Source organism: Myotis lucifugus, unplaced genomic scaffold (genome assembly GCF_000147115.1).
Source record: "Myotis lucifugus unplaced genomic scaffold, Myoluc2.0 scaffold_7, whole genome shotgun sequence".
Lineage (NCBI taxonomy): Eukaryota > Metazoa > Chordata > Mammalia > Chiroptera > Vespertilionidae > Myotis > Myotis lucifugus.
In genome coordinates this window covers 10,276,597-10,303,354 of record NW_005871055.1, presented here as the reverse complement: position 1 = coordinate 10,303,354, position 26,758 = coordinate 10,276,597, and the positions used below count along the sequence as shown (strand labels likewise).

Below are 26,758 nucleotides of genomic sequence, written 5' to 3'. Positions count from 1 at the left end.
GCCCTGACTGGGAATCCAACCGTGACCCCTGGTCATAGATCGATGCTCAATCACTGAGCCACACCAGCTGGACTTCCCCACCTCCTTTTCTTTTTTTTTGTAAATATATTTTATTGATTTCTTACAGAGAGGAAGGGAGAGGGATAGAGAGTTAGAAACATCGATGAGAAAGAGACATCGATCAGCTGCCTCCTGCACATCTCCCACTGGGGATGTGTCCGCAACCCAGGTACATGCCCTTGACCGGAATCGAACCTGGGACCTTTCAGTCTGCAGGCCGACGCTCTATCCACTGAGCCAAACCGGTTTCGGCCCCACCTCCTTTTTAACCCTTAATTATAATCTGGCTTCTGATTGTAACATTCTTAACTTAATATTAATAAGGTCATTCTTAATAAAGTCACTAATGACTCTCGTCTTCCAAATCCAATAATTGGCTTAAAATTTTTCTCTATCATGATGTTTTGCCAGCACTATTGACCACTCTTTTTTTTTTTAAATGCTGTTACTTTGTGTGTGTGAGGGAGAGAGAGAGAGAGAGAGAGAGAGAGAGAGAGAGAGAGAGAATCAGCTGCCTCCCATACTCACCCTAACAGGGGATCGAACCTGCAACCTAGGTATGTGTTCTGACCAGGAAATGAACTTGCAACCCTTAGGTGTATGGGATGATGCTCCAACCAACTGAACCACCTGGCCAGGGCATGAATACTCTTCAAGTATGTTGTGGCTTTTGGGTTTACACTCTCCTGGTTTGCCTTTGGCTTTTTGTTTTGTTTTAATTCTTGATCTTAGTTTATTTGCCTGTCACTTAATGTAGGCAGACTAGCCCCGACCCTCTACCCTCCCCTATCTGTGCAGTAAAAACTCATATCCTTTAAGTTTTAGAAATGTTATTATTTCTTTGATAATTTTTCTCCCTTCTATGTCTCTGTTTTTTCTTTCTGGACATGAGATTCTGAATTGATCCACCATCATCATCATTTATCTTTTGTCTCCTTCATCTTTGTTGTTCTTGGATTTTTCCTTAACAGTTGGTAAAGGACTTGACTTTTGTTAAGGTTTGTATATTTTTTTTTATTGAAGTGAAATTCACATCACATAAAAATAATTTTAAAGTGAACAATTTCTTGGCATTCAGTACATATCTTCTTTTTTTTTTTTTTTAAATATATTTTATTGATTTTTACAGAGAGGAAGGAAGAGGGATAGAGAGTTAAAAACATCGATGAGAAAGAAACATCGATCAGCTGCCTCCTGCACATCTCCTACTGGGGATGTGCCCGCAACCCAGGTACATGCCCTTGACCAGAATCGAACCTGGGACCTTTCAGTCCGCAGGCCGACACTCTATCCACTGAGCCAAACCGGTTTCGGCTACATATCTTCTTTTTAATAACACTTTTATACTAGACAGAAATATAAACGTGCTATATAACAAAGTGCATTGGTTTTTCTCTAATCCCAAGCAGCAGATTCTGGGATAGGCAGATTTCTTGCATATATCTTTTCTTGACCTAATAATTTCAGTTTGGGTATCATTGGATTTTAAACTGGTTTTTTTTTTTTTTTAATAACCATAAAAATAACTGAGGATCATGCTTATTAAACGGTATAGAACCTTAGGGAGATGCAGGAAGTTGAAGGACTAAATCTTGAGTCTTAGAACTATTCTTAAATCTATTGGGAAGGAGGGAACTGAAATGAATCTATAAGGGCCCAATTCTAGTTATATGGTTTTGTTTGTTATTATATTTGTTATGAGTAAGAGCTAAGGCTATATGATATCTGAGGAAGGAGATTTAAAAATACACACAGTTTCACTGAAAATGTTAAAATTTTCCCTCAGTGTTAAGAGCCTCAGCCCAAGGACCTCAGTTGCAGGCTCTATCTCCAACCTGGCCCGGGTCAGGGTGCATGCAGGAGGCAATCAATTGATGTGTCTCAACATCAATACCCCACCCCCCCTTGCACTCGCTCTCGCTCCTCCTTACACTATCTGAAAAAAATCAATGGGTGAGGATTAAAAAAAATGTTAAAATTTTATTTGAAGCTTTTCCATCTACATTATCCTGTCAAATCTGAGTAATTGGGTGGGACTTGATCCTGGAGTTGCCAACTTTCCATTTATAAAATTACAAATGCATTTAGCATTAATTTGATTAGAATATGTGCTTCCCTGACTTTAATGCTCATACAGTGCCTCTTTGAATACATATTTTCTGCAAAGCAAAACAAATTCACAGGCATCTAGTTGAACCTTCAAGGATTCTGAAAGCTGGCATGGTATTTTTTAGGATATTGTTCAGCTGCTATAGTTAGGACAAAAGTATTAGTGACTTAAAAAAGATAGCTTCTTTTTCTCTCACATCAAAGACCGCATCTGCTCTAAGTTATTGTCTGGGTGCTCAAGTTCCTTCTGTTTTCTTGCTGTCTTTGCTTTTATCTGCATGGTTAATATTAGTTTTACAACATATCCTAGTTCAACACTACGACTGAATTTCAGCCTGTGGGAAGGAGCAAAGAATGAGAGGGCAGGCAAGTAAAGTATTCTATCTAATAAAGAGGGAATATGCTAATTGACCCTCATGCCATCGCAAAGATGGTAGCACCCACAGCCAGTAAGGAGAGAATATGCTAATTGACTGCCTCACCCTCAAGGATGGTGGCACCCACAGCCAATAAGGAGGGAATATGCTAATTGACTGCCCCGCCCTCAAAGATGGCAGCGCCCACAGCCAATAAGGAAAGAATATGCTAATTGACTGTCCCCCCTCAAAGATGGCGGCACCTACAGCCACAAGATGGTGGCGCCCAGTCCCCTCAGCCCTGCCTGGGCGGCAGTAGTGTGGCAAGGCTGCATGCCTGGCCGCTCTGCATGCCTGCCTCCAGAGACCCCCCAGTCCCCTCAGCCCCCCAGCTGCTCAGGGCCAGCCTGAGGTGCAAGCAAGCCTTGGATGGCAGCTGCCCAGCCGCCCAGGGCCGCCCGAGGCTCAGGTAACCAGGGCCGGCCGAGGCTTGTGCTGCCAGCAGTGGCAGCAGCAGAGGTGTGATGGAGGCATTCCCTTCCCCTGATCACCGGGTTGCCTCCCACCCTTGAGGGCTCCTGGACTGTGAGAGGGGGCAGGCCAGGCTGAGGGACCCCCGCTCCAGTGCATGAATTTTCATGGACTGGGCCTCTAGTTTTTAATAACAGTTTAAAGTACTTCAAGTATCCTTTATAATGAAGCTACTCTGGTGCTTTCATTTTATGTCATCTTAAGTGGGAGAGATCAGGATACATAGTTGATTACGTTCCTAAGACTTAAGTCTAGTATTCCCAATTAGTGTGTGTATGTGTGTACATATGCACATCTTTTGTGTCCCATGGAAAAGATTGAGAATGAGTTACTCTTAGAAAGGAGACAGAGGTAACATGGTAATAGTTTACGGCACCAGACTCCAAATTAAATGGCATATGTATTCCAGAACCTTTTCTTTCTTCCCCCATTTTTTTTTTTTTTTTGGCCACTAAGTATATGGTACTCAAAATTTGAATTAGTTTGTATTTCCTTTGTTGCTGTTCTTTCATTTGTTTAGCTATAATTTATGTACAATAAGATATAGCAATTTCACTAATTGACTGTCCCCCCTCAAAGATGGCGGCACCTACAGCCACAAGATGGTGGCGCCCAGTCCCCTCAGCCCTGCCTGGGCGGCAGTAGTGTGGCAAGGCTGCATGCCTGGCCGCTCTGCATGCCTGCCTCCAGAGACCCCCCAGTCCCCTCAGCCCCCCAGCTGCTCAGGGCCAGCCTGAGGTGCAAGCAAGCCTTGGATGGCAGCTGCCCAGCCGCCCAGGGCCGCCCGAGGCTCAGGTAACCAAGTATAAAAGTTGATGAGTTTTGACAAATATAAGCCCGAGGCTCAGGTAATCAAGTATAAAAGTTGATGAGTTTTGACAAATATAAGCATCATGTTATTAACAGCACAATCCTATATAATAAAGAGGTAATATGCAAATAGACCATCACTCCAACACAGAAGATGGCCGCCCCCATGTGGACACAAGATGACTGGCAGGGGAGGGCAGTTGTGGGTGATCAGGCCAGCAGGGGAGGGCAGTTGGGAGGGACCAGGCCTGAAGGGGGGGGCAGTTGGGGGCAATCAGGCCTGCAGGGGAGGGCAGTTAGGGGTGACTGGGCCGGCAGAGGAGGGCAGTTAGGGGCAATCAGGCTGGCAGGGGAGCAGTTAGGTGTCGATCAGATTGGCAGGGAATGGTTAAGGGGCTATCAGGCTTGGCAGGCAGAAGCGATTAGGGGCAATCAGGCAGGTAGGCAGGCAAGCGGTTGGGAGCCAGCAGTCCTGGATTGTTGAAAAGGGATAGTTCGACTGCCCGTTTAGGGCCCGATCTTACCGGGATCGGGCCTAAACGGGCAGTCGGACATCCCTCGAGGGGTCCCAGATTGGAGAGGGTGCAGGCTGAGCTGAGGGACACTCTCCCCCTCTGTGCACGAATTTCATGCACCAGGTCTCTAGTAACAATATAAAATATTAGAGGCCCGAATTTGTGCACCAGTGGGGTCCCTCAGCCTGGCCTGCGGGAACAGGTTGGCCCAGACTGTGAAAGGGTGCAGGCCAGACCGAGGGACCCCACCAGTGCACGATCGGGGCCGGAAAGGGACCGGGGAGGGACGCGGGAGGTTGGCCAGCTGAGGCGGGATCATAGGAGGGCTCCAGGGTGTGTCGGACCCATCTTTCTCAGTCCTGATTGTTCGGACCCCAGCAGCAAGCTAACCTGCAGGTCAGAGCATGTGTCTCCTGGTGGTCAGTGCACATCATAGCAACTGGTCAACCGGTCAACTGTCTTGCCCCCTAGTGGTCAGTGCACGTCATAGCAAGCAGTTGAGCAGTGTTAGTGTATCATTAGCATATTATGCTTTGATTGGTTGAATGGACAACTGGACACTTAGCATTTTAGGTTTTTATTATATAGGATATGTCATTCCAAAAAGTTCTCTTATCACTGTACCCTGGAACCACTTGATTTGTGTCTCTCTCTCTCTCTCTCTCTGTATGTGTGTGTGTAGTTTTAGTATGTTAGTCTTTTGTGTCTGGCTTCTTTCACTTAGTCTAATGATTTTGAGATTCATCCATATTGTTGCATATATCAATAATTCCTTTTTATTGTTGAGTAGTATTCCATTTATGGCTATACTACAATTTGCTTATCCATTCACCAGATAGAACATTTGTTCTCCCCCTCCCCCCACACACACTTTTTTGATCATTATGAGTAAAGCCACTGTGTACATTGGTATACAAGTCCTTTTGTAGAAATACGTCTTCATTTCTTTTGGGTATATATCTGGGGCACAGTTGATGACTCATAGAGTAAGTGTATATCTAACTTTATATGAAACTGCTATACTTCTCCTAAAGTGGCTGTACTATTTTATATTCCCACCAGAAATATATGAGTTCTAGGTGCTTTACACTTGAATTTTTTTCAGACTTTAAAATTTTTGACAATATAGTGGGTGTGTAGTGGTATCTCATTTTGGTTTTAGTTTACATTCCCTAATTGTTAATGATGTTGAACATTTTTCATGTGCTTATATGCCATCTGTATATCTTCTTTGGTGAAGTGAATGTTCTAATCTCTTGCCCATTTTTTACTTGGTTGTTTGTCTTGTTATTATTGAGTTACAAAATTCTTTTACATATTCTGGATACAAGTCCTTTATGGGATGCATGTTTTCAAATATTTTCTCCCAGCCTTTTCATTTTTTGCAGTGTCTTTTGAAGAGGAAATGTTTCCAATTTATTTTTTCTTTTATAGTTTGCTTTCTGTGCCCTATTTTAGAAATCTTTGCCTAAGCCAGGGTTAATATTTTTCTCCTGTATTTTCTTCAAGGAGTTTTATGGTATGAGCTCTTAATTTTAGGGTTATGATTCATTTAGAATATTTATGTATGATGGGAAGAAAGTATTGAGGTTCATTTTTTAGCACATCGTTAACTAATTGTATCAGTACCATTTGTTGAAAAGATAGTCCTTTCCCCATTGAATTGGGTGGCATCTTTGTTGAAAGTCAGTTAGCCTCATATTTGTGTATCTATTTCTGGACATTCTATTTTGTTTTGTTGATCTCTGTGTCTTTTGCCTGTACAACATTGTCTTGACTACTGTAACTTTTTAAGTTTTGGAGTCAGTTTAAGTCTCCAACTTTTTCTTTTTCAAAATTTTGACTTTTCTAGATCCTTCTGAGTTTTCATATAAATTTATTATTTAAGAATTTTTTAAAAATAAATTTTTATTAATTTCAGAGAGGTAGGGATAAGAGAGAGATGGAAACATCAATGAAGATAGAGAATCATTGATCAGCTGCCTCCTGCACACCTCCCATTGGGTATCGTGCCCACAACCTGGGTATGTGCCCTTGACTGGAATCGAACCCAGGACCCTTCAATCTGCAGGCCAATGCTCTATCCACTGAGCCAACCAGCTATGGCTCATAATAATTTAGAATCTGGTTGTTAATTTTTTTAACACATTTCATACCGCTCAGGAGTTTTCTCGTGTTTCGCGCGCCATCTGTTAAGGACCGCTCACGAGTGTTCTCGTTTTTCACACACATGGAAAAAGGAGCGAATCTAGATACTTATGTAAATTTTGTTTGGTCCCTCTTCATAGAGGAAAATGTTTTATGCAGTACCATACGTTAAAAAAGTACTAGGAACTTTAATTGTTTAATTATTTTTGTAAATAAAAGTGTTATAATTATTGAAAAACAACACCTAAAGTGCATTATGATGATTTAAATAACGTGCAGTTTGCCCAAAAACGTGCGGTCCCTGGCATATGTCTTAGAGATTTCTATGCGGTATGCAATGTGTTAAAATAAAGCCTATTGAAATTTTGATTGGAATTATATTGCATTTATAAGTTAATTTGAATGTAAGTAAACTGACAGTTTATAGTATCGATTATTCTGATCTACACACGGTATATCTCAGATTTTTTTAAGTCTAATTTTTCTCAGCAATGTTTGTAGTTTTCTTTTTTAAAATATATTTTATTGATTTTTTACAGAGAGGAAGGGAGAGGGATAGAGAGTTAGAAAAACCGATGAGAGAGAAACATCCATCAGCTCTCTCCTGCACACCCCCTACTGGGGATGTGCCCGCAACCAAGGTACATGCCCTTGATCGGAATCGAACCTGGGACCCTTCAGTCCACAGGCCGATGCTCTATCCACTGAGCCAAACCAGTTAGGGCAATGTTTATAGTTTTCATTGTTTATGTTTTGCACATGTATTTTGATGGTATTGTAAATTAGTTTTTAACTTTCAAATTTGATTGTTGCTGGTACATAGAAATACAGTTGATACTTGTATTTTCACCTTGTATTCTGTGACCTTTCTAATAATTTGCCTATTATTAAATAGCTTTATCTATATTGCTTCTTTTTCTTTGGACACAAAATCATGTTGTCTGTGAACTTAGACAGTTTTACTTGTTCGTTTCCAGTTTTTGTCTGCCTTTGTTTCTCTCCTTAACGTGGTAGAGGTAATGAGAACTGACATCTTTGTTTTGTTTATGATCTTAGAGGATGAGTTGGTGAATGAAACCTTTTACCATGTAAGTGTGATGCTAATTGTAGGTTTTTTTGTATATTTTAAAACTTAGATTGTGTAAATTTTTCTTTGTTACCAGTTTTCTGAGGTTTTGTGGTTTTTTTAGAATCATGGATGGGTATTGAATTTTGCTAAATGAATATGTTGATGATCATGATTTTTCTTTTAAAATATGGTACATTACATTGATTAATTTTTAATGTTAAACCAACCATATATATACGTGTTTATATATATATCCTATACTAGTAAAAGACAAACATGCAAATTGACTGTACTTTTGCTACGCCTTAAGCCATGCCCACAAGCCAATCAGAGCAACTATATGCAAATTAACCCAACCAAGATGGCGGCTGGCAGCCACGGAGCTGGAGCGAGCAGGAGGTTTGCTTGCTCCAGTGATGGAGGAAGCCAAGGTTCCCCGCCTGCTGTGGCCCGGCTCTGAGCTCCACTGAAAGCAACAAAGTTTCAATTATAGAAGGTAAATAAACCCCAGATACCTGCTTTCAGCCAGCCGTGGCCATGGAGCTGGAGCGAGCGGGAGTGGGTTGCCTTTGGCAATGGAGGAAGCCAAGCTTTCCGCAGGCCTCCGCTAAAGGCAACAAAGTTTCAATTATAGAAGGTAAATAAATCCCAGAATAAAAAAAAGAAGAAGAAAAGGAGAGGCTGGGAGCTTACGTCGCCAGGGTGCTTGGCCAGCCTGAAAACGGCCCTCAGCCCCTCACCGAGACTGGCCAGGCACCCCAGTGGAACACCCCACCCTAAAGGGGGTGTGGCCAGCCTGAAAACTTGGTGTGTTTAAATCTTGGTGTGTGTTTTTTCTAGAATCTGCAATAACTTAGGACAATTTTATCAATCTTTTTGTGTCAAGGTTTCCTTATCCTTTTTACCCCCAAATGATAATTCTTTGTTTCTTTAATTCTAAGAAGTGTTATCCATCTATTCCCTATCCTCTTTAGCATTTCAGGAGAAATTGGCTTTCCACCAGGAAATAACCTTTAATGGACTTGTTTCTGGTACTGCCTGTGTCACTGTGTAGGTATGGATCATTTAGCTCTCACAGGGGTTAAATTATTTGCTTTACTAGCAGCTTATGTCAGGTGAGATTTTTATATTCTGTTTAAAAGAGTTAAAACATTTCAGTTTAAGCACCATAAATATCCTATATAATAAAAATCTAATATGCAAATCAACCGAACAGCAGAACGACCTGTCGCTATAACACGCACTGACCACCAGGGGGCAGACGCTCAATGCAGGAGCTGCCCCTAGCCTGCAGGCCCCAGGCCAGCCAGTGGAGGCCCCCAATCATCCCGCCTGTCACCCCACAGAGGGAGGTGACCAGCAGTGGTGGCAGGGCCTGTGAGTGGGTGGCGCCAGGCCAGCTAAGGTGGGTGCCAGCGGGGCCCCCCGATCGCCCCTTGGTCACCGCACAGATTGGCCCTGATCGCCTGCCAGGCATAGGGACCCTACCCATGCATGAATTTCGTGCACCGGGCCTCTAGTTTGGCTAATAATTGTTTACAGGCACACTTGTAATAAAAGCAATACTTTCCTTCTCATTCTCATTTCCTTCCCACAGAGGCTTTTAGTTTTGTGTAATTTCGCCCCATTGATTTTTAGAGAGAGTGGAAAGAGGGAGGGAGAGAGAACGAGAGAGAGAGAACCATGTGAGAGAGACACATTGATTGGTTGCCCGGGTTCAAACCTGCAACCCTTTGATGCATAGGCCTATGCTCTAACCCAGCCGTGGGCAAACTACGGCCCACGGGCCGGATTGGGCCCGTTTGAAATGAATAAAACTAAAAAAAAAAAAGACCGTACCCTTTTATGTAATGATGTTTACTTTGAATTTATATTAGTTCACACAAACACTCCATCCATGCTTTTGTTCCGGCCCTCCGGTCCAGTTTAAGAACCCATTGTGGCCCTCGAGTCAAAAAGTTTGCCCACCCCTGCTCTAACCACTTAGAAACATTGGCCTGGGCATAATTGTGTACATTTTTAATTGTGTTGATTAACTCACCTATGTCCAATTTTAAAAAACCTTATTATGGAGCTTTCAAAATACACAAAAATTGGAGAAATGAAGTAATAAACTTCAAGAGCTCTTGCTCAGATTCTATAATTGAATACATTTTGCAGGATAATTATTGTTTCATCTGTTCTGCCCCTACCTCCATACACACTTTTTCGGGAAATATTTTATAGTAAATTCCAAACATTATGTAATTTCACCCATAAATATTTCTGTAGGCATTATCTTTAACACATAAGGCTATCTAAATATATATATTTATATATGTGTGTGTGTATCTACAGTGTTCTGTAGCCTAACATTTTAATTGATTTTTTAAAAATTTATTAAGTTTAATTTTTAAATATAATTGATTTTAATTTAAATGATTTAAATTTGATTTATCTTTATAGCTTAACAAAAAATTGAAAAAGGGTCCAGGAAGTAAAATTAATATCCAATTTATATCCCAATTTCCCTACTTGTCTCACAGTTGTTTTGTTTGAATCAGAATCCAAACATGGTTCATATATTACAAATGCTGTTATCTATTTGGAATTTGAAGTCTCATAGAAGTTTAAGACAAATTTGGATCCCTAATTGTTTTTGAAACTTTTTAGGGAAATTATTACCTTATAGTGAATTAGCATTGAAACAAAAATACAACATTAGATCACCTAACTTGCAACAGCCAATGCAAATAAAGGTAGTTGAAATTGCCAAATTTCGGAAGATGAGGGATACAATTTTCACCGGTCTAACATTTGCCCAAAGCTAACCTTTTAAAGGGAAGCATAGAGACAATTTTTTTAGCATCTACTAATTTATAATTGAAATAAAGAGAATACAAAAATAATCTAAGGTTAACCAAATAGGAATGCAAATGAAATACCAGTTAGTAGTCTTTGATATACCTTGAAATTACAGTTTTCAAAGTAAAGGTGCCAAAGAGAACAAGATCATAAGCACAGGCTATAAAATATGACTCTGATGTTCTGCTTAATCTCTAAGGGCCAAAAGGGATTCAGAAAAACCTCTAGATCAGTGGTTCTCAACCTTGGCTGCACATTAGAATCACCTGGGAATCTTTTTAAAATCCTGATTTCTGGGCCTCATCCTCCAGAAATTCTGTTTCTTTGTTGCTAATGTTGTGGCCCCACCCCATAACAAAGAAACAGTTTCTGGAGGATGAGGCCCAGAAATCAGGATTTTAAAAAGATTCCCAGGTGATTCTAATGTGCAGCCAAGATTGAGAACCACTGCTCTAGACCCAATGTGGAGAAGACCTAGACTCAGTCTGTGATACTGGAATTCTATGAAACTTGATATAGAAGAAGAAAGGGATGTGCAGCTGTGTGGATAATTAATGTTCTTTTGTTGGAAAAAAATTATGTACATTAATGTTAAATTTTGGGGAAATACACTAAATTGATACACCTTAGAATCTAAGTTATAGGTAATAGATGTGTTGGAGAATTAAATAAGTTGATTCAATGTAGGATATCTAATTGAAACCCTTAACTTTCTGATTTCGATTAATATTTGGTAAGAACAAGAAGTCTTTAAGCTTTTTTCTCTCCCTACTTCTTTGAATTATCAAGAAAAGGTTATTATTATTTTTGTGGGCTATAATCTGTTTCCAGAAGATAGGGACATAATATAATACACTGGAGGAAATTTGTTGATATGTTTTTGTGCTTTAAGCATTAAATGCTCCTAGTTACTTAGAAAATAATGGCTCTCAATATGATTCACAAAACTTTTACTATATATGTTTTTTAGTCAATGCGCTTTAAGTTAATTTTCTGATCTAATACTTTATAATTTATTTTAGTTTAAATGTTTTACGCTAGATTCTGAATAATTTGGATATTATTTAACAATTATGTGAAGTTATACATTAGAATTGAGAACATTATTGTATTTTTGCAAAAATCTCTTTTTAGTGTATATGTATTTGGTACTTAGTTTTATAGTGGGGTTTTTTTTTCAATCTTGCTTCATATATTACCATACCTTATAACATCATTTTGAATATGTTAAATCATCACTATAACAGTAGAGGTAGTGAAAGTGTCAGGGCCTTAAGACATGTACATATAATAAGCCCTTGCTTTTGTGGGCTTCGATTGAACAGACTTTGGATTTAAGGGACAAAGTTTCCAGTCTGTATGTCATATGTGAAAATTAATACCCTATTAATTTTAAAATGCTTTTAACCAAAATTTGTTTATAATTAAATTACAGGCTATTTTTTAAAATTAATTCACTGTTACTTTTTCCTTTTTTTAAATTTCTTTATTGATTAAGTTATTACATATGTGTCCTTATCCCCCCATTACCCCTTATCCCCCCCCCCCACTCATGCCCTCACCCCCCTGTTGTCTGTGTCCATTGGTTAGGCCTATATGCTTGCATATAAGTCCTTTGGTTGATCTCTCCCCTTCACTGTTATTTTTAATAAATTTTAGCAAAGAGGCATATATTGGAAAAAACACTTCAGTAATTTTGCTGACATAAATAAATATTACATATCTACAACTATAGTCTACATATTTAAATCCAAGAGTCACCGCTCCTAAACAGTGTTTGGGGAATGATTAGCACGTGATCACACCACATTGTGCGTGCTAATTTGTTCTGTTGTTGTGTGGTGTGACTTTTCTGCAGCAGTTTTAATGTGTGCTGGCTGATGTTTCACATGCGCTAAGCCACGCCCCAGCCGTGTGCCACGCCCCAGCCGTGTGCCACGCCCCAGCCGTGTGCCTTTGTTTACTGGAGGTGACTGGGGAATGCACACATTTACTAGATTTATTCAGTATAAATTTAAAATTACAGCAATACACATAGAAAACTTTCTGTTTACTTAATTAAACTTTTCATGCATACTTAATTTTTGTTTATTAAACAAATGGAAGTATAAACAGGTAAACTAATTTGTCAGTTTTTTTAACATAATGCATTTGGAAATCCTTTTTTATTATATGATGGACTTACGGCTCTAATGGACATCCCCTCAGCCCAATTAGTCCGTTATAATGAGGTTTTACTGTACTATCTTTTTTCCTCAGTAATTGTCTTTGGTATCAGTCCCTTGCTTTTTACTTTTATTATTATTTTTTCCTTTCATTACTATTCATGTTACCATCCATTACACTGGTGATTTTTTTAAAGTATTACATTAGCTTCCTAACTTGTCTTCGTTTCCTTCATTTTTTTATAACATGGCAATAATTATTCTAAAGCAGTGGTTCTCAACCTTCTGGCCCTTTAAATACAGTTCCTCATGTTGTGACCCAACCATAAAATTATTTTCGTTGCTACTTCATAACTAATGTTGCTACTGTTATGAATCGTAATGTAAATATCTGATATGCAGGATGGTCTTAGGCGACCCCTGTGAAAGGGTTGTTCGACCGCCAAAGGGGTCGCGACCCACAGGTTGAGAACCGCTGTTCTAAAGCATACCACTGAGCATATTTTTCTACTGTTCACAATGTTTCCAATCTTTGCATTGTCCACTAGTTCCTTAGTATCATTCACAGCCTATCTAGGCACCTTATTTATCCACCTATTCATTTATTTATTTAGGTATATTGAGTTTCTTCTATGAACCAGTCATTGTACTAGGCTCTGAGATCAAATGGTGAGCAAAAATAAGCAGGAGCTCTGCCTCCACAGGTCTGGTTTTGACAAAACAAGCATTAATAAAAATGTCACACAAGGGTGGGGGGGATAAAAAGGGCACTTATGTAATACCCTTTGTAATACTTTTAGCAAAAAAAAGAGAGATCAGCCAAAAATAAAAAAAAATAAAAATGGCACATAGATAAAAGTGAAATTGCAGTTGTTATAAATCCAACAAAAGGGAGGAATATGTGCTATGAGAGTTTACAATAAGGGTGCACTACATTTAGTCAAGGAGCTCATGGAAAGCTAAGATCTAAAGAGATGAGTAGGATTTACTACACAAAAAGTAGAAGGATAGTTATACCAGGCAGAGAGATTGTTCAAAGACTTCCCTCCAAAGGAAGTATGCTTGAGAATGAGGGGTTGGGAGAGGGCTAAAGTGACTTAGACATAAAGAAGAGGAATTATTGTAAAAAAATGGAAAAGAAGTTTGGTTGGGCTTGATACCACACAGGGGCTCTGAGGTCATCCTAAATAATGTTTTCAATATAAAAGCAAGGGTTTTATTTGGAGGAAGACAAGTGGCTGCTGAAAGACCAGTTAGGCAAGCAGTGTTGCATTGGCCAAGGAATTTGGTGATGATAGAAGAGATAGAAAGAAGCGAGTTTTGAGAGATACTTAGAAGGCTAAATCAACCAAATTTGCTGACATTTGGCGGTATAAGGAAAGGAAGATGACTTTTTACAAAACTGGATATATTATGATGCCATTCACTGAGCTAGGAAATGTTGAAAGAGTACCATTTTGGGTGGAGGAAAATTGTGAGTTCAGTTTTGAACATGTTAGTTTGAGGAACCTTAGAGCCATTCAACAGGGAATATCAAGTAGGCAGAAGATTATTTGACACTCAGAAGAAAAATCTAGGCTGGACATACAAAATTTTAAAATATTATCTGAGTGTATATATCAACTGAAGCTGTGGGTAGGCGGGATGAGGGTTTAGAGCATAAATTGGCCAAGACTTAAGACTGAGCCTTGAGGATGTGCAGCACTTAATGGCTAGGTATTGCAGTTTGAGGGTTTGGGTAGAAGACAGAGAGAGGAACAGCCAGAGAAGAGGAGGAAAACCATGAAAGTACTTCAGCGTGAAAGCCAAAGGAAGAATGTATTTCTAAAAAGCGGTACATAGTTTTGAATGCTGCTGGAAAGCCAAATCTGAACAATCTCTACTTGTTTTTATGACTCCTTTGGTTACCTATTTCTATTTAACAAGTCACCCTAAATTTTAGTGGTTTAAAACAACAGTTTATTATTTCTCAAGATTCTGTGGGTTGGCTTCATTCAGCTGGGGGCTTAGCTGGGGCTGGAACACCCAAGATAACCTTATTTATTTGTCTGGCCATTGCTGCTCACTGTTGTGTGGGTACCTTGCTTCTTGTCCCTGTGGCTTCTGTCTCTCCATGTGATCTGTCATCGTCAGTAGTCTAGTTCAAGCTTCTTTACATGGCACCTGGCTCCTAAGAGGTGACAACAAAACTGTGAGGCCTGTGTTAAGACTTAGGCCTGAAACACTTTTACCACATTCATCTACCACAATGACCAAAAAAAAAATCATTGATGACTAATAGTGTGAGTTATTTTAGTAGAGTGAAGAGACTAGAAAATGACTAGCAAATGAAGAAAAATTCATTGTCAATCTTCTATATTTTCTCTAAACTTGACCCAAAGTAGGCTACTATTTTCTGAATGTTTCCAGTTTCTTTCCTTGCACGTTCTCTTTCCCTGAATGTTATTCCTCTATTTCCCCATATTAAAATTGTACACATTCTTAGAGGCTTTCCTAAAATCTTCAGTTTCTCTTCTTTTTTGTACTTAATCCTCCAGCAGTCCTGAATTTTCATTTAGTTTTTTATCCCAGTGTTTGTTTTTTGTTTCTTACCTCATGTTTTTTTTAATCATGATTTTCACTCTATATATTCCCTGTAACCTGCAAAAGTTTATAGATTCTCAGTATATTTTTCATTCTTTAAACTTACTCAGATGCTGTTTTCTCTGTGAGTCTTCCCTAATTCACCCCCATATTACAATTTGTTTACATGTTCTTGAAGGTAGAAAATTAGTGTCTGATGTGTCACCTTTCATTAAATAATTCCTGTGTTATAGCTTTATTTGTGATCCCCATTCTTATTTTATAAAAGGCCTCTAATGATAACAATTAAAAATTGAATATTTATAATGACCTAATTACTTCCTTAATACTGTGCCAAGTTCATTGGTATTAGCCAGTGCATTAAACTGTAAAGAAAAATGATGGTTTGGTGTGTGTGGTAAACAAAATTTTGCAAGAAATATATGGTCATGTTCTTTGTATCTCTGAATAAGTGAAGAATATGAGGTTATATTTTGTGGGTCTTAGTGGAAGTATGCCCATATGCAAATTATCATTATGAGTACTGTACACTGAGCTAGATGGAATTGTTGTTATGGGTTCAACATATGGGATGGTTGTTTCTCCAGTCCTATTCTAGATGTCAGGCAGGTTTTGCAGCTCATGTCTTTGTGTCCTTTATGTGCGGGCACATACAAGGGCCATAATTAGCTGCTTAGATACATAGGGACAGAAAAACACTTCCAGCTCTTGGAACTAGGCCTAATTAGTTCTGTGATGTTCTGGTAATGTTTCACATACATGACTGTGGAATCCCTGTTTGTGTGTCTAATCCACATCAGTATGTGTCTTGGATGGGGAGGGACACAGAGATGCTTGTGCTCTGATTGTAGCCATTACTCTGCTCCTCTTGCTTTTGTGCTTTCCTTATGCTGTGGGAATGGGAGGGGCCTCATTCTTTCATTTGACAGATACTATCTGTGGGGGGGAGAGAGACATAGAAAACAATCAGATCCCTCTTCTTGCCCTCTTTTAAAATGGTAGGATAGACAGCCAGGTAAATAGGTCATTAAACAAGGTGGGAAGTGTACTTATTAAAGGATGTATAATTTGAATTACTTCACAAATAGAACCAGTTAGCAGACTATCCAAGTGCAAGAGGACACCTCTGAAGTGTTGGTATAAACCAGTCAATACTGACATTCATGGAAAGCTCTGATATGATCATTATTCAGGAGCCAGTTGGGTTGTATGCCAGGAGAAATATGTTTGGTTCTTGATTTAAAGATATTTTAAATATAGTTTTTTTAAATCTTCTTTTGCTATTAGTTGACTTTTATTTATTTTTTACATTTTGCAAATTTAAAAAGTAAATAACAATGTATGAGAATCCTCATTAGCAGAGGTCTTATAACAGTTTTTTAAAAAGTGAGCTTGCTAAAACTTTATCTCCAATCTTGTTTATTTGGCTTAGTATAATCCTTATTAAATCCTGAAATGCCATGTTTATGGTAGGTGCTCAGTGAATATATATATATATATGTATATGTATATGTATATATATGTAAATATAAAATATAAAATCTATATATATACCTATACTAATAAAAGGATAATATGCTAATTAGACTGGGAGACCTTCTGGACATCCTTCCAGACAAAGCCATGGTGGTGGGGCAGAGGTGGTTAGGGGCGATCAGGCCAGGAGGGGAGGGCAGTTGGGAGTGATCAGGCCAGCGGGGGGGGAGGGGGCAGTTGGGGGCGGGCAGGCTGGCAGGGGGGGCAGTTGGGAGCGAGCAGGCCGGCAGTGGGTGGCAGTTGGGGGAGAGCAGACCGGCAGGGGGAGTAGTTGGGGGCGATCAGGCCAGCGGGGGGGGGGGCAGTTGGGGGCAATCAGGCCAGAAAGGGGGGGCATTGGGGCGAGAAGGCCGGCGGGGGGGCAGTTGGGGACAAGCAGGTTGGCAGGCAGAATGGTTAGAGGCGATCAGGCAAGCAGGCAGGTGAGTGGTTAGGAGCCAGCGGTCCCGGATTGCTAGAGGAATGTCCGACTGCAGTCGGACATCCCGCGAGGGGTCCCAGATTGGAGAGGGTGCATGTCAGGCTGAGGGACACCCCCCTTCCCGTGCACGAATTTCATGCACCGGGCTATATCTATCTATCTATCTATCTATCTATCTATCTATCTATCTATCTATCTATCTATCTATCTATCTGCCTAAGCGACCATCTGACAGGTAGCAATAACCACCAGGGAGGGGGCAGATGCTCCGACTGGTAGCTATGACATGCACTGAACACCAGGAGGCAGAAGCTCGGTGCAGGAGCTGCCAAGCTGAGGTGACTTGGCAGCTACGGTTCTTGGGTGATGCACCCGGAACCAGAGAGGAGGGAACCCTATTCTGGGGTGTGTCACGCGAGACCCGCCCTCTCACAATCCGGGGCCCTTCAGGGGATGTCGGAGAGCCAGTTTCAGCCCAATCACTGCAGGCCAGGCCATGCACCGGACTTCTAGTAACTAAATAATTAAAATTTAAGTTGAGCCTTAGTCCAGTCTTAGCAAAGTCACGAATAATGAGGGTCTGAACCATGATCAAACATAAAACAAATAAAGGGAAAATTGTACTTTTATATGTACAGAAAGTTTGAGCATATCTAATGATAGACTATCACCTACCTAATCTGCCCTTTGTTTTTTATGCCTATGGAGAAAGAAATTTTACTTTAAAAAAAAAATAAGTTCCAAGAAAGACTTAAAGGTGAAAGGGCAATAAGATAGATCTCCAAAGGAAAGCAGGAAAAATAGTCTTCCTAAATTTAAGTTGGAGCTACATTTCCTTTTCTGTTAGATAATTGCTTAAGATTTCTGGACTGTGGTATCAATAAAATTAATAATTTTAAATAATAATGTAGAGAAACCTCAATTGTATTCAAGTAAAAGTAAAACTTTGTTAGTATAAAAAATAATTTTCTTTGCTTATTAGTCCATTTAGATGGAAGTTTTGCCAAGTATAATCTTATGAAAACCCCAATGAAGATCAATGTCATAGTTATGGGAAAATTATTGTACTATTGAATTACACATGATTTATCCAATTCTTAAAATTCTCAGTTTTCCTTAGATTCTCTAAAGTTGAATCATGTATTCTCCAAACAGATGTCTCCTGACATACAATCTTATATTACAACTTGCCTCTAAAATGGGGATGATAATATTACCTACCTCATTGATTTGTTATAAATATATGAAAAGATCATAGAATGGTGCTTGGCTCATAGTAAGTTCTCAATATATTAACTATTGTTTAATTTTATTGTTATTACTCATGTACCAGAGAATGGGAAGAAACCAACAAAAGGGAGAAAAGTGTATTGCTGCCTCTTTCCATTGGATAAAAGAGTAACTGGCGGGAAAGCATAGGATTGTGCTTTATTAAAACAGACAAGCAATCTGAAATGTTAATAATATTAATTTGTGGCTTAAAATTACTAGATTGATTCAGAAGTCTGTGATCTGAATTTTTTTTTCCTTAAAGTGGTCATTTTTATAATTAAAGTTTCTTTCCATTAAATAGAATTAGTGTTTTTTTTTCTCTTTCTTTTTTTTGTTTTTTTTTTGGTTAATCCTCACCAGAGGGTATTTTTTTCCATTGATGTTAGAGAGAGTGGAAGGAAGGGAGGTAGGAGGGAGAAGACAGAGAGAGAGAGAGAGAGAGAGAGAGAGAGAGAGAGAGAGGGAGGTATCAATTGGTTGCTTTCTGACATACAACCCAGGTATGTGCTCTTGACCAGGATTAGAGCAGGAGACCCTTCTGGGCAAATAAGTTTTGTTTTTTTTAAATATTAATATCTCAACACTTGATTTTTTAAAATGCAGATATGGTTTCACTAAAGTGTAAGCATTATTTAAGAGCACAGAATCAGAGGCCACCTTACCTGAATTTCGATTCTGTCTCCTCACCATTTACCATGCACCTTCCAGCAAGTTACTGAACTGTCCGTGCCTCAGTTTTTATCATTTGCAAGTAGGGATTATAATACTGCCTGTGGAATAAATGAACTAGTGTATATAGAGGGTTTAGAACACTGTCTGTCATATAATAGTAAGTCTGTGGTTATTATTAGTGACTAATTTTTTAGCATTATTAGTTTAGACACTTAAATTTCATACTAAAGTTTCCTGCAATTAAGTTTCAGAAAATAGCTATTATAAAACTATTTTCCTGTCAACTGTTAAGAAATAAAAATCCTAATAATATCTTGATAGCCAGAACTGTGATTTTTTTTTTAATAAAAATGTTTTTATTGATTTTAGAGAGAAAGGAAGGAAGGGGAGAGAGGGAGAAAAACATCGATTGGTTGCCTCCCATATGCACTTGGACCAGTTCTGAATGCACAACTGGGCATGTGTCCTGACCAGGATTTAAATGGTAACCTTTTGGTGCACAGGATGATGCTCAGAGAACTGAGCCTCATCGGCCAGGGTGCCATACTGTGATTTTTTTCTTCTTCTTCTTCTTTCTGTTTGTTAGATTATCCTTAAACACATCTCTAAAACAGATTCCTTTAGGAACATGAAACCTTTCACTCAGAACTCTTTAAGTAGTGGGACCATGTTTTTATTATGCATCTTTGAATCTCCAGAGTCTCAACATACCTAATATTTGGTAGGTGCATAAAAAGTGAGTGGAAGCAGGCATAATTTTCAGGGAAATAGTCTATCCTCTTGCAGTATATTTTAGCAGTCCATCGCCTTAATCACTCGGCCACCTTGTCAGCAGTATATTTTAATAGATATCAAGTAGAACTTTGTTAGAGTTCTTATAAATGTGGGGTTAGTGATTATATCTGATTTACCTTTTATTGAGTTGAGATGTGTATGAAGTTTTCTTGGGTTTTGTATAAAATAATGACACTGTCATAAAAGAGGTATAGATTATTCAACTACTTGAATAATTTACTGGCTTTTTTACAGTTTTTTTCCATATTAATACTATTTTGGATAAGAATAATTGATAAAAATTAGTGCATATTTGCCTGACATACAATTAATTGTATGTTACAGATTTTTAAAAATTTAAATGAAACAGAACATTGCAGATAGTGAAGGTGTAGTTTCCTTTGTTCCTCTACTCGGTTTTACTCTGTCCCTCTTCCCCATCCCAGAAGCAACAATTACCTTGAATTTGGTGTGTAGCCTTCCAGTTTATGTTTCACTACATGTATATATTGTACATATATAAGACTATACTTAATAATTATTTAACAGTACCTATGGATGCTAGTCTGTGTACCATTTTGCCTTGTGCCTTCTTTTTCATCTCATATTTGTTTGGATCCAGAAATAAACTCACATTTGTATAGTCAACCAGTTGAAGATTGTGTGACGTTCCAGAGCAACAGAGAAAACATAGCCTTTTAAAATAACAGGGCTACATCTGCCCGTGTGGCTCAGTTAGTTGAAGTGTAGTTCGAGAGATTTGATCCCCCAGTTGGGGTGCATACAGGAGGCAACTGCTCGATGTTTCTCTCCTTCTCCCTCCCCCTCTGTCTCTTTCTCCCCTTCCCTTTCCATCTTTTTCTACCCCCTCCTTCTCCACTCCCTTCCCTCCCCACTCCCTCCCTCCCTCTCCATTTCTCTTTCTCTAAATTCGGTACAAACACATCCTCAGGTGAGGATTAAAACAAAAACCAAAAATGGGGCTATGTGAATTGGATATTCATTAGAGAGAAAAAAAAATCTACTTTTACCCCTACCTCGTATCATATAGTAAACCCAATTCTGAATACATTTCAGGTTTAAATGTGAGAAAATAATAAAGATTTTAGAAGAAAATAGACATTTTCATGATTGTAGAGGACACAAAAGTATTGTACTAACCATGAAAGGAAAAATATAACAAATTCTATTTATCAAAAGATACCACTGAAATAATGAAAGAGGTCACATTGTGGGAGAAGATATTTGTAATGCCTATATCCAACAAAGGACTCATCTAGAATCTATATATATAAAAGCCTAAGTGATGGAACGACCGGTTGCTATGACGCGCACTGAACACCAAGGGGCAGACGCTCAGTGCAGGAGCTGCCCCCTGGTTGTCCGTGTGCTCCCACAGCGGGAGCGCCACTCAGCTAACCAACCCATCCTGGTAGCCCACCAGCCCAGCTGCAGCCACTCACTCCCTCAGTAGTCCTGCAGGTCCAATCTCCGGAGCACTGACGGACCAGCTCTGCTGGCATGATCCTGACAGTGCTGCCAGCCTCCTGGAAGTTGGCCTTGGGCACCGCGACCATTTCCCCTCCCTAGACGCTCTGCAAGAAAGCAACAACATAAAAGCTGCCGCCAGGTGGCTCCTGACAACCAGCACGAATGTCATCAGGATGGATCCAGATCCCGGGCTGACAAGGGCATCCCACTGCCCAACTGAAGGGCCTATCACATCCCAGGCCCCCTCCCCCCTTTTTACCCCACCTGTGCATGAATTTGTGCACCTGGCCTCTAGTATGTTAATAATCCTTCAAATCAATAAGAAAACAATAACTCAGTTTTTAAAAAGTAGGCAGAAATTAATAGGCACTTGATGAAAGAGCATAGCAAAATGGCCAAGAAATTAATGAAAGGTGTTCATCCTCTATAGATTTCAGGGAAATTCACATCCCACTAAGATTCCACTACACACACATCAAAATGGCTGAAATGAAAAAGACAGCCAAACTAAATGTTGGTGAAAGAGATATGGAACAACTGGTATTCTTGGTCACCGCTGGTTGGAGTATAAATTGGTACAACCATGTTGGAAAACTGGCAGTATGTAATAAAACTAAGTATATTCATATACTCTTAACCCAGCAATAATGCTTCTAGGTGCACATCCAGCAGAAATGCATATGTATGTTTTCCATAAAGACATGTACTGTAATTTCATGGTTTTGTTATTCATAATATACCCAAACTAGAAACAACCCAAATGCCTATCAACAAAAACATAGATAAGTTAAAGTGTATTCCCCTCCCTCCTGCCCCACACGTGCTGCATGGCAATGGGAATGAATAACCTACACTTGTATGCAACAGTATAGATGAATCTCGCCCTGTGATATTGAATGAAAGAAGTAATAAGCCAAAGAGAGCAAATTCTATTTATGTTATATTATCCAAAAAATACTGTTTTGAGATCTGTGTTGAATTTTAGAAATCTGGTTTATTCATTTCAGCTCTGGTTTATGAATAGATCACAGTTTATTTATTGACTAAAGGCCTGGTGCATGATCGGGGCCAGGGAGGGACACAAGAGGTTTGCCAGCCAGGGAGGGGCCGTGGGAGAGTGCCAGGGCGTGTCTGGCCTGTCTTGCTCAGTCCAGATCGGCTGGACCCCAACAGCAAGCTAACATACTGGTTGGAGCATCTGCCCCCTGGTGGTCAGTGCACGTCATAGTGACTGGTCAACCGGTCAAATCTCTGTCCCCTGGTGGTCAGTGCACGTCATAGTGAGCCGTTGAGGGGCCTTATCATATCATTAGCATATTACACTTTCATTGGTTGAACAATCGACTGGACACTTAGCATATTAGGTTTTTATTATATAGGATTCCCTTATTGGACTTTTAGGTTGTTTCCATTTTTCCTCTATTTAAAATAATGCTGTAGACAGTGTTCTTTTACATGGCTTCTTGTGAAAATGAACATGAGAGTTTCTCTATAACTAGAGATGACATTGCTGGGTCCTAGAGTATGCTCATCTTTAGCTAACCAGACATTACAAATTGCTTTCCAAAATGACTGTATATAGGAGTGATGAGAGTTCCCATTGCTATGTATGCCTATCCTCTTACTTGGTATTTTCATACTTTTAAATTTTGCTAATGTGATGGGTGTGAAATTATATCTTTGATATTTTAATTTGTATTATTCTGCTGTTAGTGTATTTGAGCATCTTTCCACATATTTATAGGCCATATGGATTTCTTGAGTATTTTTTGTGCGTGTCCATTTTTCATTTGGGGGAATTATCTATTCATATTTAATACATATTTTTCTAACAGTTAATTTTATGTTTTTCTTATTGATTTACATGCAATTTGCTTTGATTCTTAAAGTCAATGTATTCAGAGAAACTTCTCTATGTGATTTTAAGACATTGCTAAAATTTCAACTGTAGACTTTAGATTTGGAGTAATTCAACCCTTCTAAGAATATTTTCTTCCAGGCTTTTTATATTTCCCCTGTCCCTGTTTGTCTGCTATCACTCCTTCCAATTTTAACTAGCACATTTTAGCTATAGGGGATTTTCCTCTCTCCTCTCCAGCAATGACAGAGGGTAGTGATATGGGAATAGGAAATAATAAGAAATAGGAAAAATGAATAAAATTTGACAGGTTTATAAAATGTGTAAAATATGCTTGTCACCATTTTTGGTTTTTTGTTTGTTTTAATTGAAATACATTCTAGATCTTTCATTATACAGCCATTATATATTTCATTATATATTGTCTCCTTTGTAGATGTTCATCATTATCTGATAAGTTTTGTGTGTGTATGTATGTCAGATTATCTGATTAGTTGTTTGTATATGTATTGTATGTGTTTATAGTATGGGGTCTCATTATTCTATTTACCACTTATGCAGTGCTGTTATCCACTGGATTCTTGAGATAGATCCACGTATCTATTACATCTCAGAGCATTGCATTAACAGTTGAAACCCTTTTCTGCCAGTGTCACTGGTGCTTTGATGTTTCTGTGATCTTAAAGAGAAAAGGACCAAGCACCCAGTAGTTGTACTTCCATAGTACAAGGGTGGTTAGTCTGGAGTAAAAGGCTTTCTTATTTATCTTCTGGCAGGATGAGGTAACAGCAGTAAGAGCTTGGAGTTCCTGCGCTGTTTTACAAGTGTTACAGAGTCTTTGAGGTTAGAGAACCTTCCTCAGAGAATATCTTGGCCAGTTATCTTCCAACATTCCTTCCTTATCTCCTCTGAATTCTGCTTTAAGTAGGGTCAGTGCCAGAGGAAGAGCTCATGACTCCTGGCCATGGTCACAAAATCTTGGCTGATCTTGATAAAAGAATCATATTCTCTTGGCAAGAATCTTTTGGAGAGAGGTGTCAGATTTGCAGAGCTTTACTAGGACCTTTCCTTAGAATAGCATCTGATTTTCTTTTAATGGTTTGATGTAAATCAATGAAGAAACTTGAGTTTTAAGTTGGTGCAGAATGACTTCAATCCATAATTAATTAAGTTCAGAAGTCTTCCTTGAGATGAGAAATAGAAAGGCTGTAAGCAATGCAAGTTTGTCTTTATGAATAAAGTAGCATAAACTTTGGCAATTAATTTGGAAGTAATAATTTTAGTGTCTTCTATAGTTTGAAGAAAACTCCAATATTGTATAAATAAGTTCCCCAGTATACTGATTCTGGTCTTTATTTTTATTTTTAGAAATTTTATAAGTAATACGGACTTTTGTTTTCCTAAGCACCATATCATCATCACACTTAAAATATCCTACCTAATAAAGAGGGAATATGCTAATTGACCCTCATGCCATAGCAAAGATTGTGGCGCCCACAACCAATAAGGAGGGAATATGCTAATTGATTTCCCCACCCTCAAAGATGGCCACGCCCATATCCAATAAGGAGGGAATATGCTAATTGACTGTCACACCTTCAAAGATGGCGGCACCCACAGCCACAAGATGGCGGTGCCCAGTCCCCTCAGCCCTGCCGGGGCGGCAGGCGTGCAGCAAGGCCGGGCCCGCCCTCAGGCAGGCCCAGCTGCTCCACGCATCTGCCTCTGGAGTCTCCCAGTCCCCTCAGCCGCCCAGGGCCGGCCCGATGCACAGGCAAGCCTCAGTTGGTGGCTGCCCAGCCACCAAGGGCCACCCGAGGCTCAGGTAACCAGGGCCTGCTGAGGCTTGCGCTGCCGGCAGTGGCAGCAGCAGAGGTGTGATGGGGCGTCACCTTCCCCTGATCTCCGGGTCGCCTCCTGCTGTTGAGGGATCCCGACTGTGTGAGGGGGCAGGCCGGGCTGAGGGACCTCCCCTCCAGTGCATGAATTTTCATGTACCGGGCCTCTAGTTGTTTATAATTCTAATAACATATTTCAAAATTTCCCGATTTTTACAAAAACCTTTCCTTTTGATTTTCTTTGTCTTTTATTCTATAACAATTCCATCAGCCTTCCTCACTTCCCACTCTACATTTTCATGCCATTAATTTATTGGAGAAACCAGGTCATCTGTCCTGTGAACATCTCACATTCTGGATTTGCCTGATTGCTGAGGTGTGGTGGTGTTAAACTTGATCCTCCTATAATCCCCAGTATTCCGGTAAACTGGTAGTTAGGACTTGGCTAGATGCGGGTTCAACCTTCTCTTTCCTTTCCCTTTCCCTTTTTCTTTCCTTTTAATGTTTTACATCCTATTGCATTATACTCTGAGACACATACTGTCTGGTTGTCTCCATTTAGTTATGCTAAGATTGATCTGTGAATTGTCTTGTTACTCTGTGGGTACAGAGGTGCCCATTAGAATCACTTTAAAGCTTTTCAGGATTCTTAAGAATCTTAGATTATGATTTAGCAGGTCTTTTGGGGAAGAGGAAAGACATAAAAAAAACACACACACATGCAAATAGGGTATGGAGGTAAATGGTGATGGGGGAAAAAACAGATGCAAACAACCCCCAAACCCTCTGTTTTTACTCAGATGTGATAAGAATCATTACTTTTAATAACATTTAATATGCAATTAGAGTGACAAAATTTACTTTCTTGCAAATGCTTTGGAAATGTATGTTATGTATAAAGTGAAGCATATTTAAATTATTAACTGTGGAGATGTTTAGGACTGCTGCAATGTAATAGAAAAAGTACAGACTCATACCCAGGAGGCCAAAATCATTTATTTTCTCTGAGACCCATTTTTTTTTTAAATCTAGAAAATAGGGATAAAAAGGGTGATTTTGATGATGAAATGATTATTTGAAAACAGTCCAGCACTTGGTGGATAGTTGAATTAAAATCTGAAAAACATTACAGTTATAGATTCTTTCAATTGAGATCTTTAGAGAAGAGCTTAAGAAAATTGAAGTAATAGTATCTCATGTGCTATTTTAGTTATATCTGCAAATGCTTTTGGGCTTATTTTTTGAGTGATAGGACACTCATGATGTAGTTTTAATACAAGTGTAATTAATGTGGCCTTTTGGGAAAAGTAGCGTGTGGAAATCTTATTGTTTTTTCCCCCCCTTACTTTCAGCTCCATTTACCTCTTAATTCTCCTTTGCCTGGAAGTGAATTGACCAAGGAACCTTTTCGTTGGGATCAGAGACTCTTTGCATTAGTGTTGCGGTTGCCTGGCACCATGTCAGTAGAATCAGAACAGTTGACAGGTGTGCCTTTAGATGACTCTGCAATCACACCAATGTGTGAAGTGACAGGCGGTAAGTTTTTTGCTGGCAGTAATTTAGTGACTTAAAGCAGAGTTTACCTGAATGTTTTAAAATGTACATTTCAAAAACTCCATGTTTGTTTTTGTCTAACAAGTTATAATATTAGTAATTAGTAGTCATATATGGTTTTAAAACTATATTGATGAAGGTCTGTGCTTTGA

The 26,758-nt window shown here is 39.2% G+C and overlaps 1 protein-coding gene across 11 annotated transcripts in view; it reads left to right on the top strand.

Annotated features, from left to right (window-relative positions):
- INTS6 (integrator complex subunit 6) overlaps positions 1 to 26,758 on the top strand; it is a 111,477-nt gene that overhangs the window by 40,793 nt on the left and 43,926 nt on the right. For 9 of the 11 annotated variants that reach the window (XM_006083562.3, XM_023748777.1, XM_014449319.2 and 6 more), the window contains one exon: positions 26,405 to 26,588. The exons of 1 other annotated variant lie outside the window; for it this stretch is intronic. In XM_006083562.3, the coding sequence (XP_006083624.2) occupies positions 26,405 to 26,588 (184 nt within the window). Of the gene's footprint in view, positions 1 to 26,404; positions 26,589 to 26,758 lie in introns of those variants that run through there. One more of the 11 variants, XM_014449327.2, reaches the window with a different exon arrangement.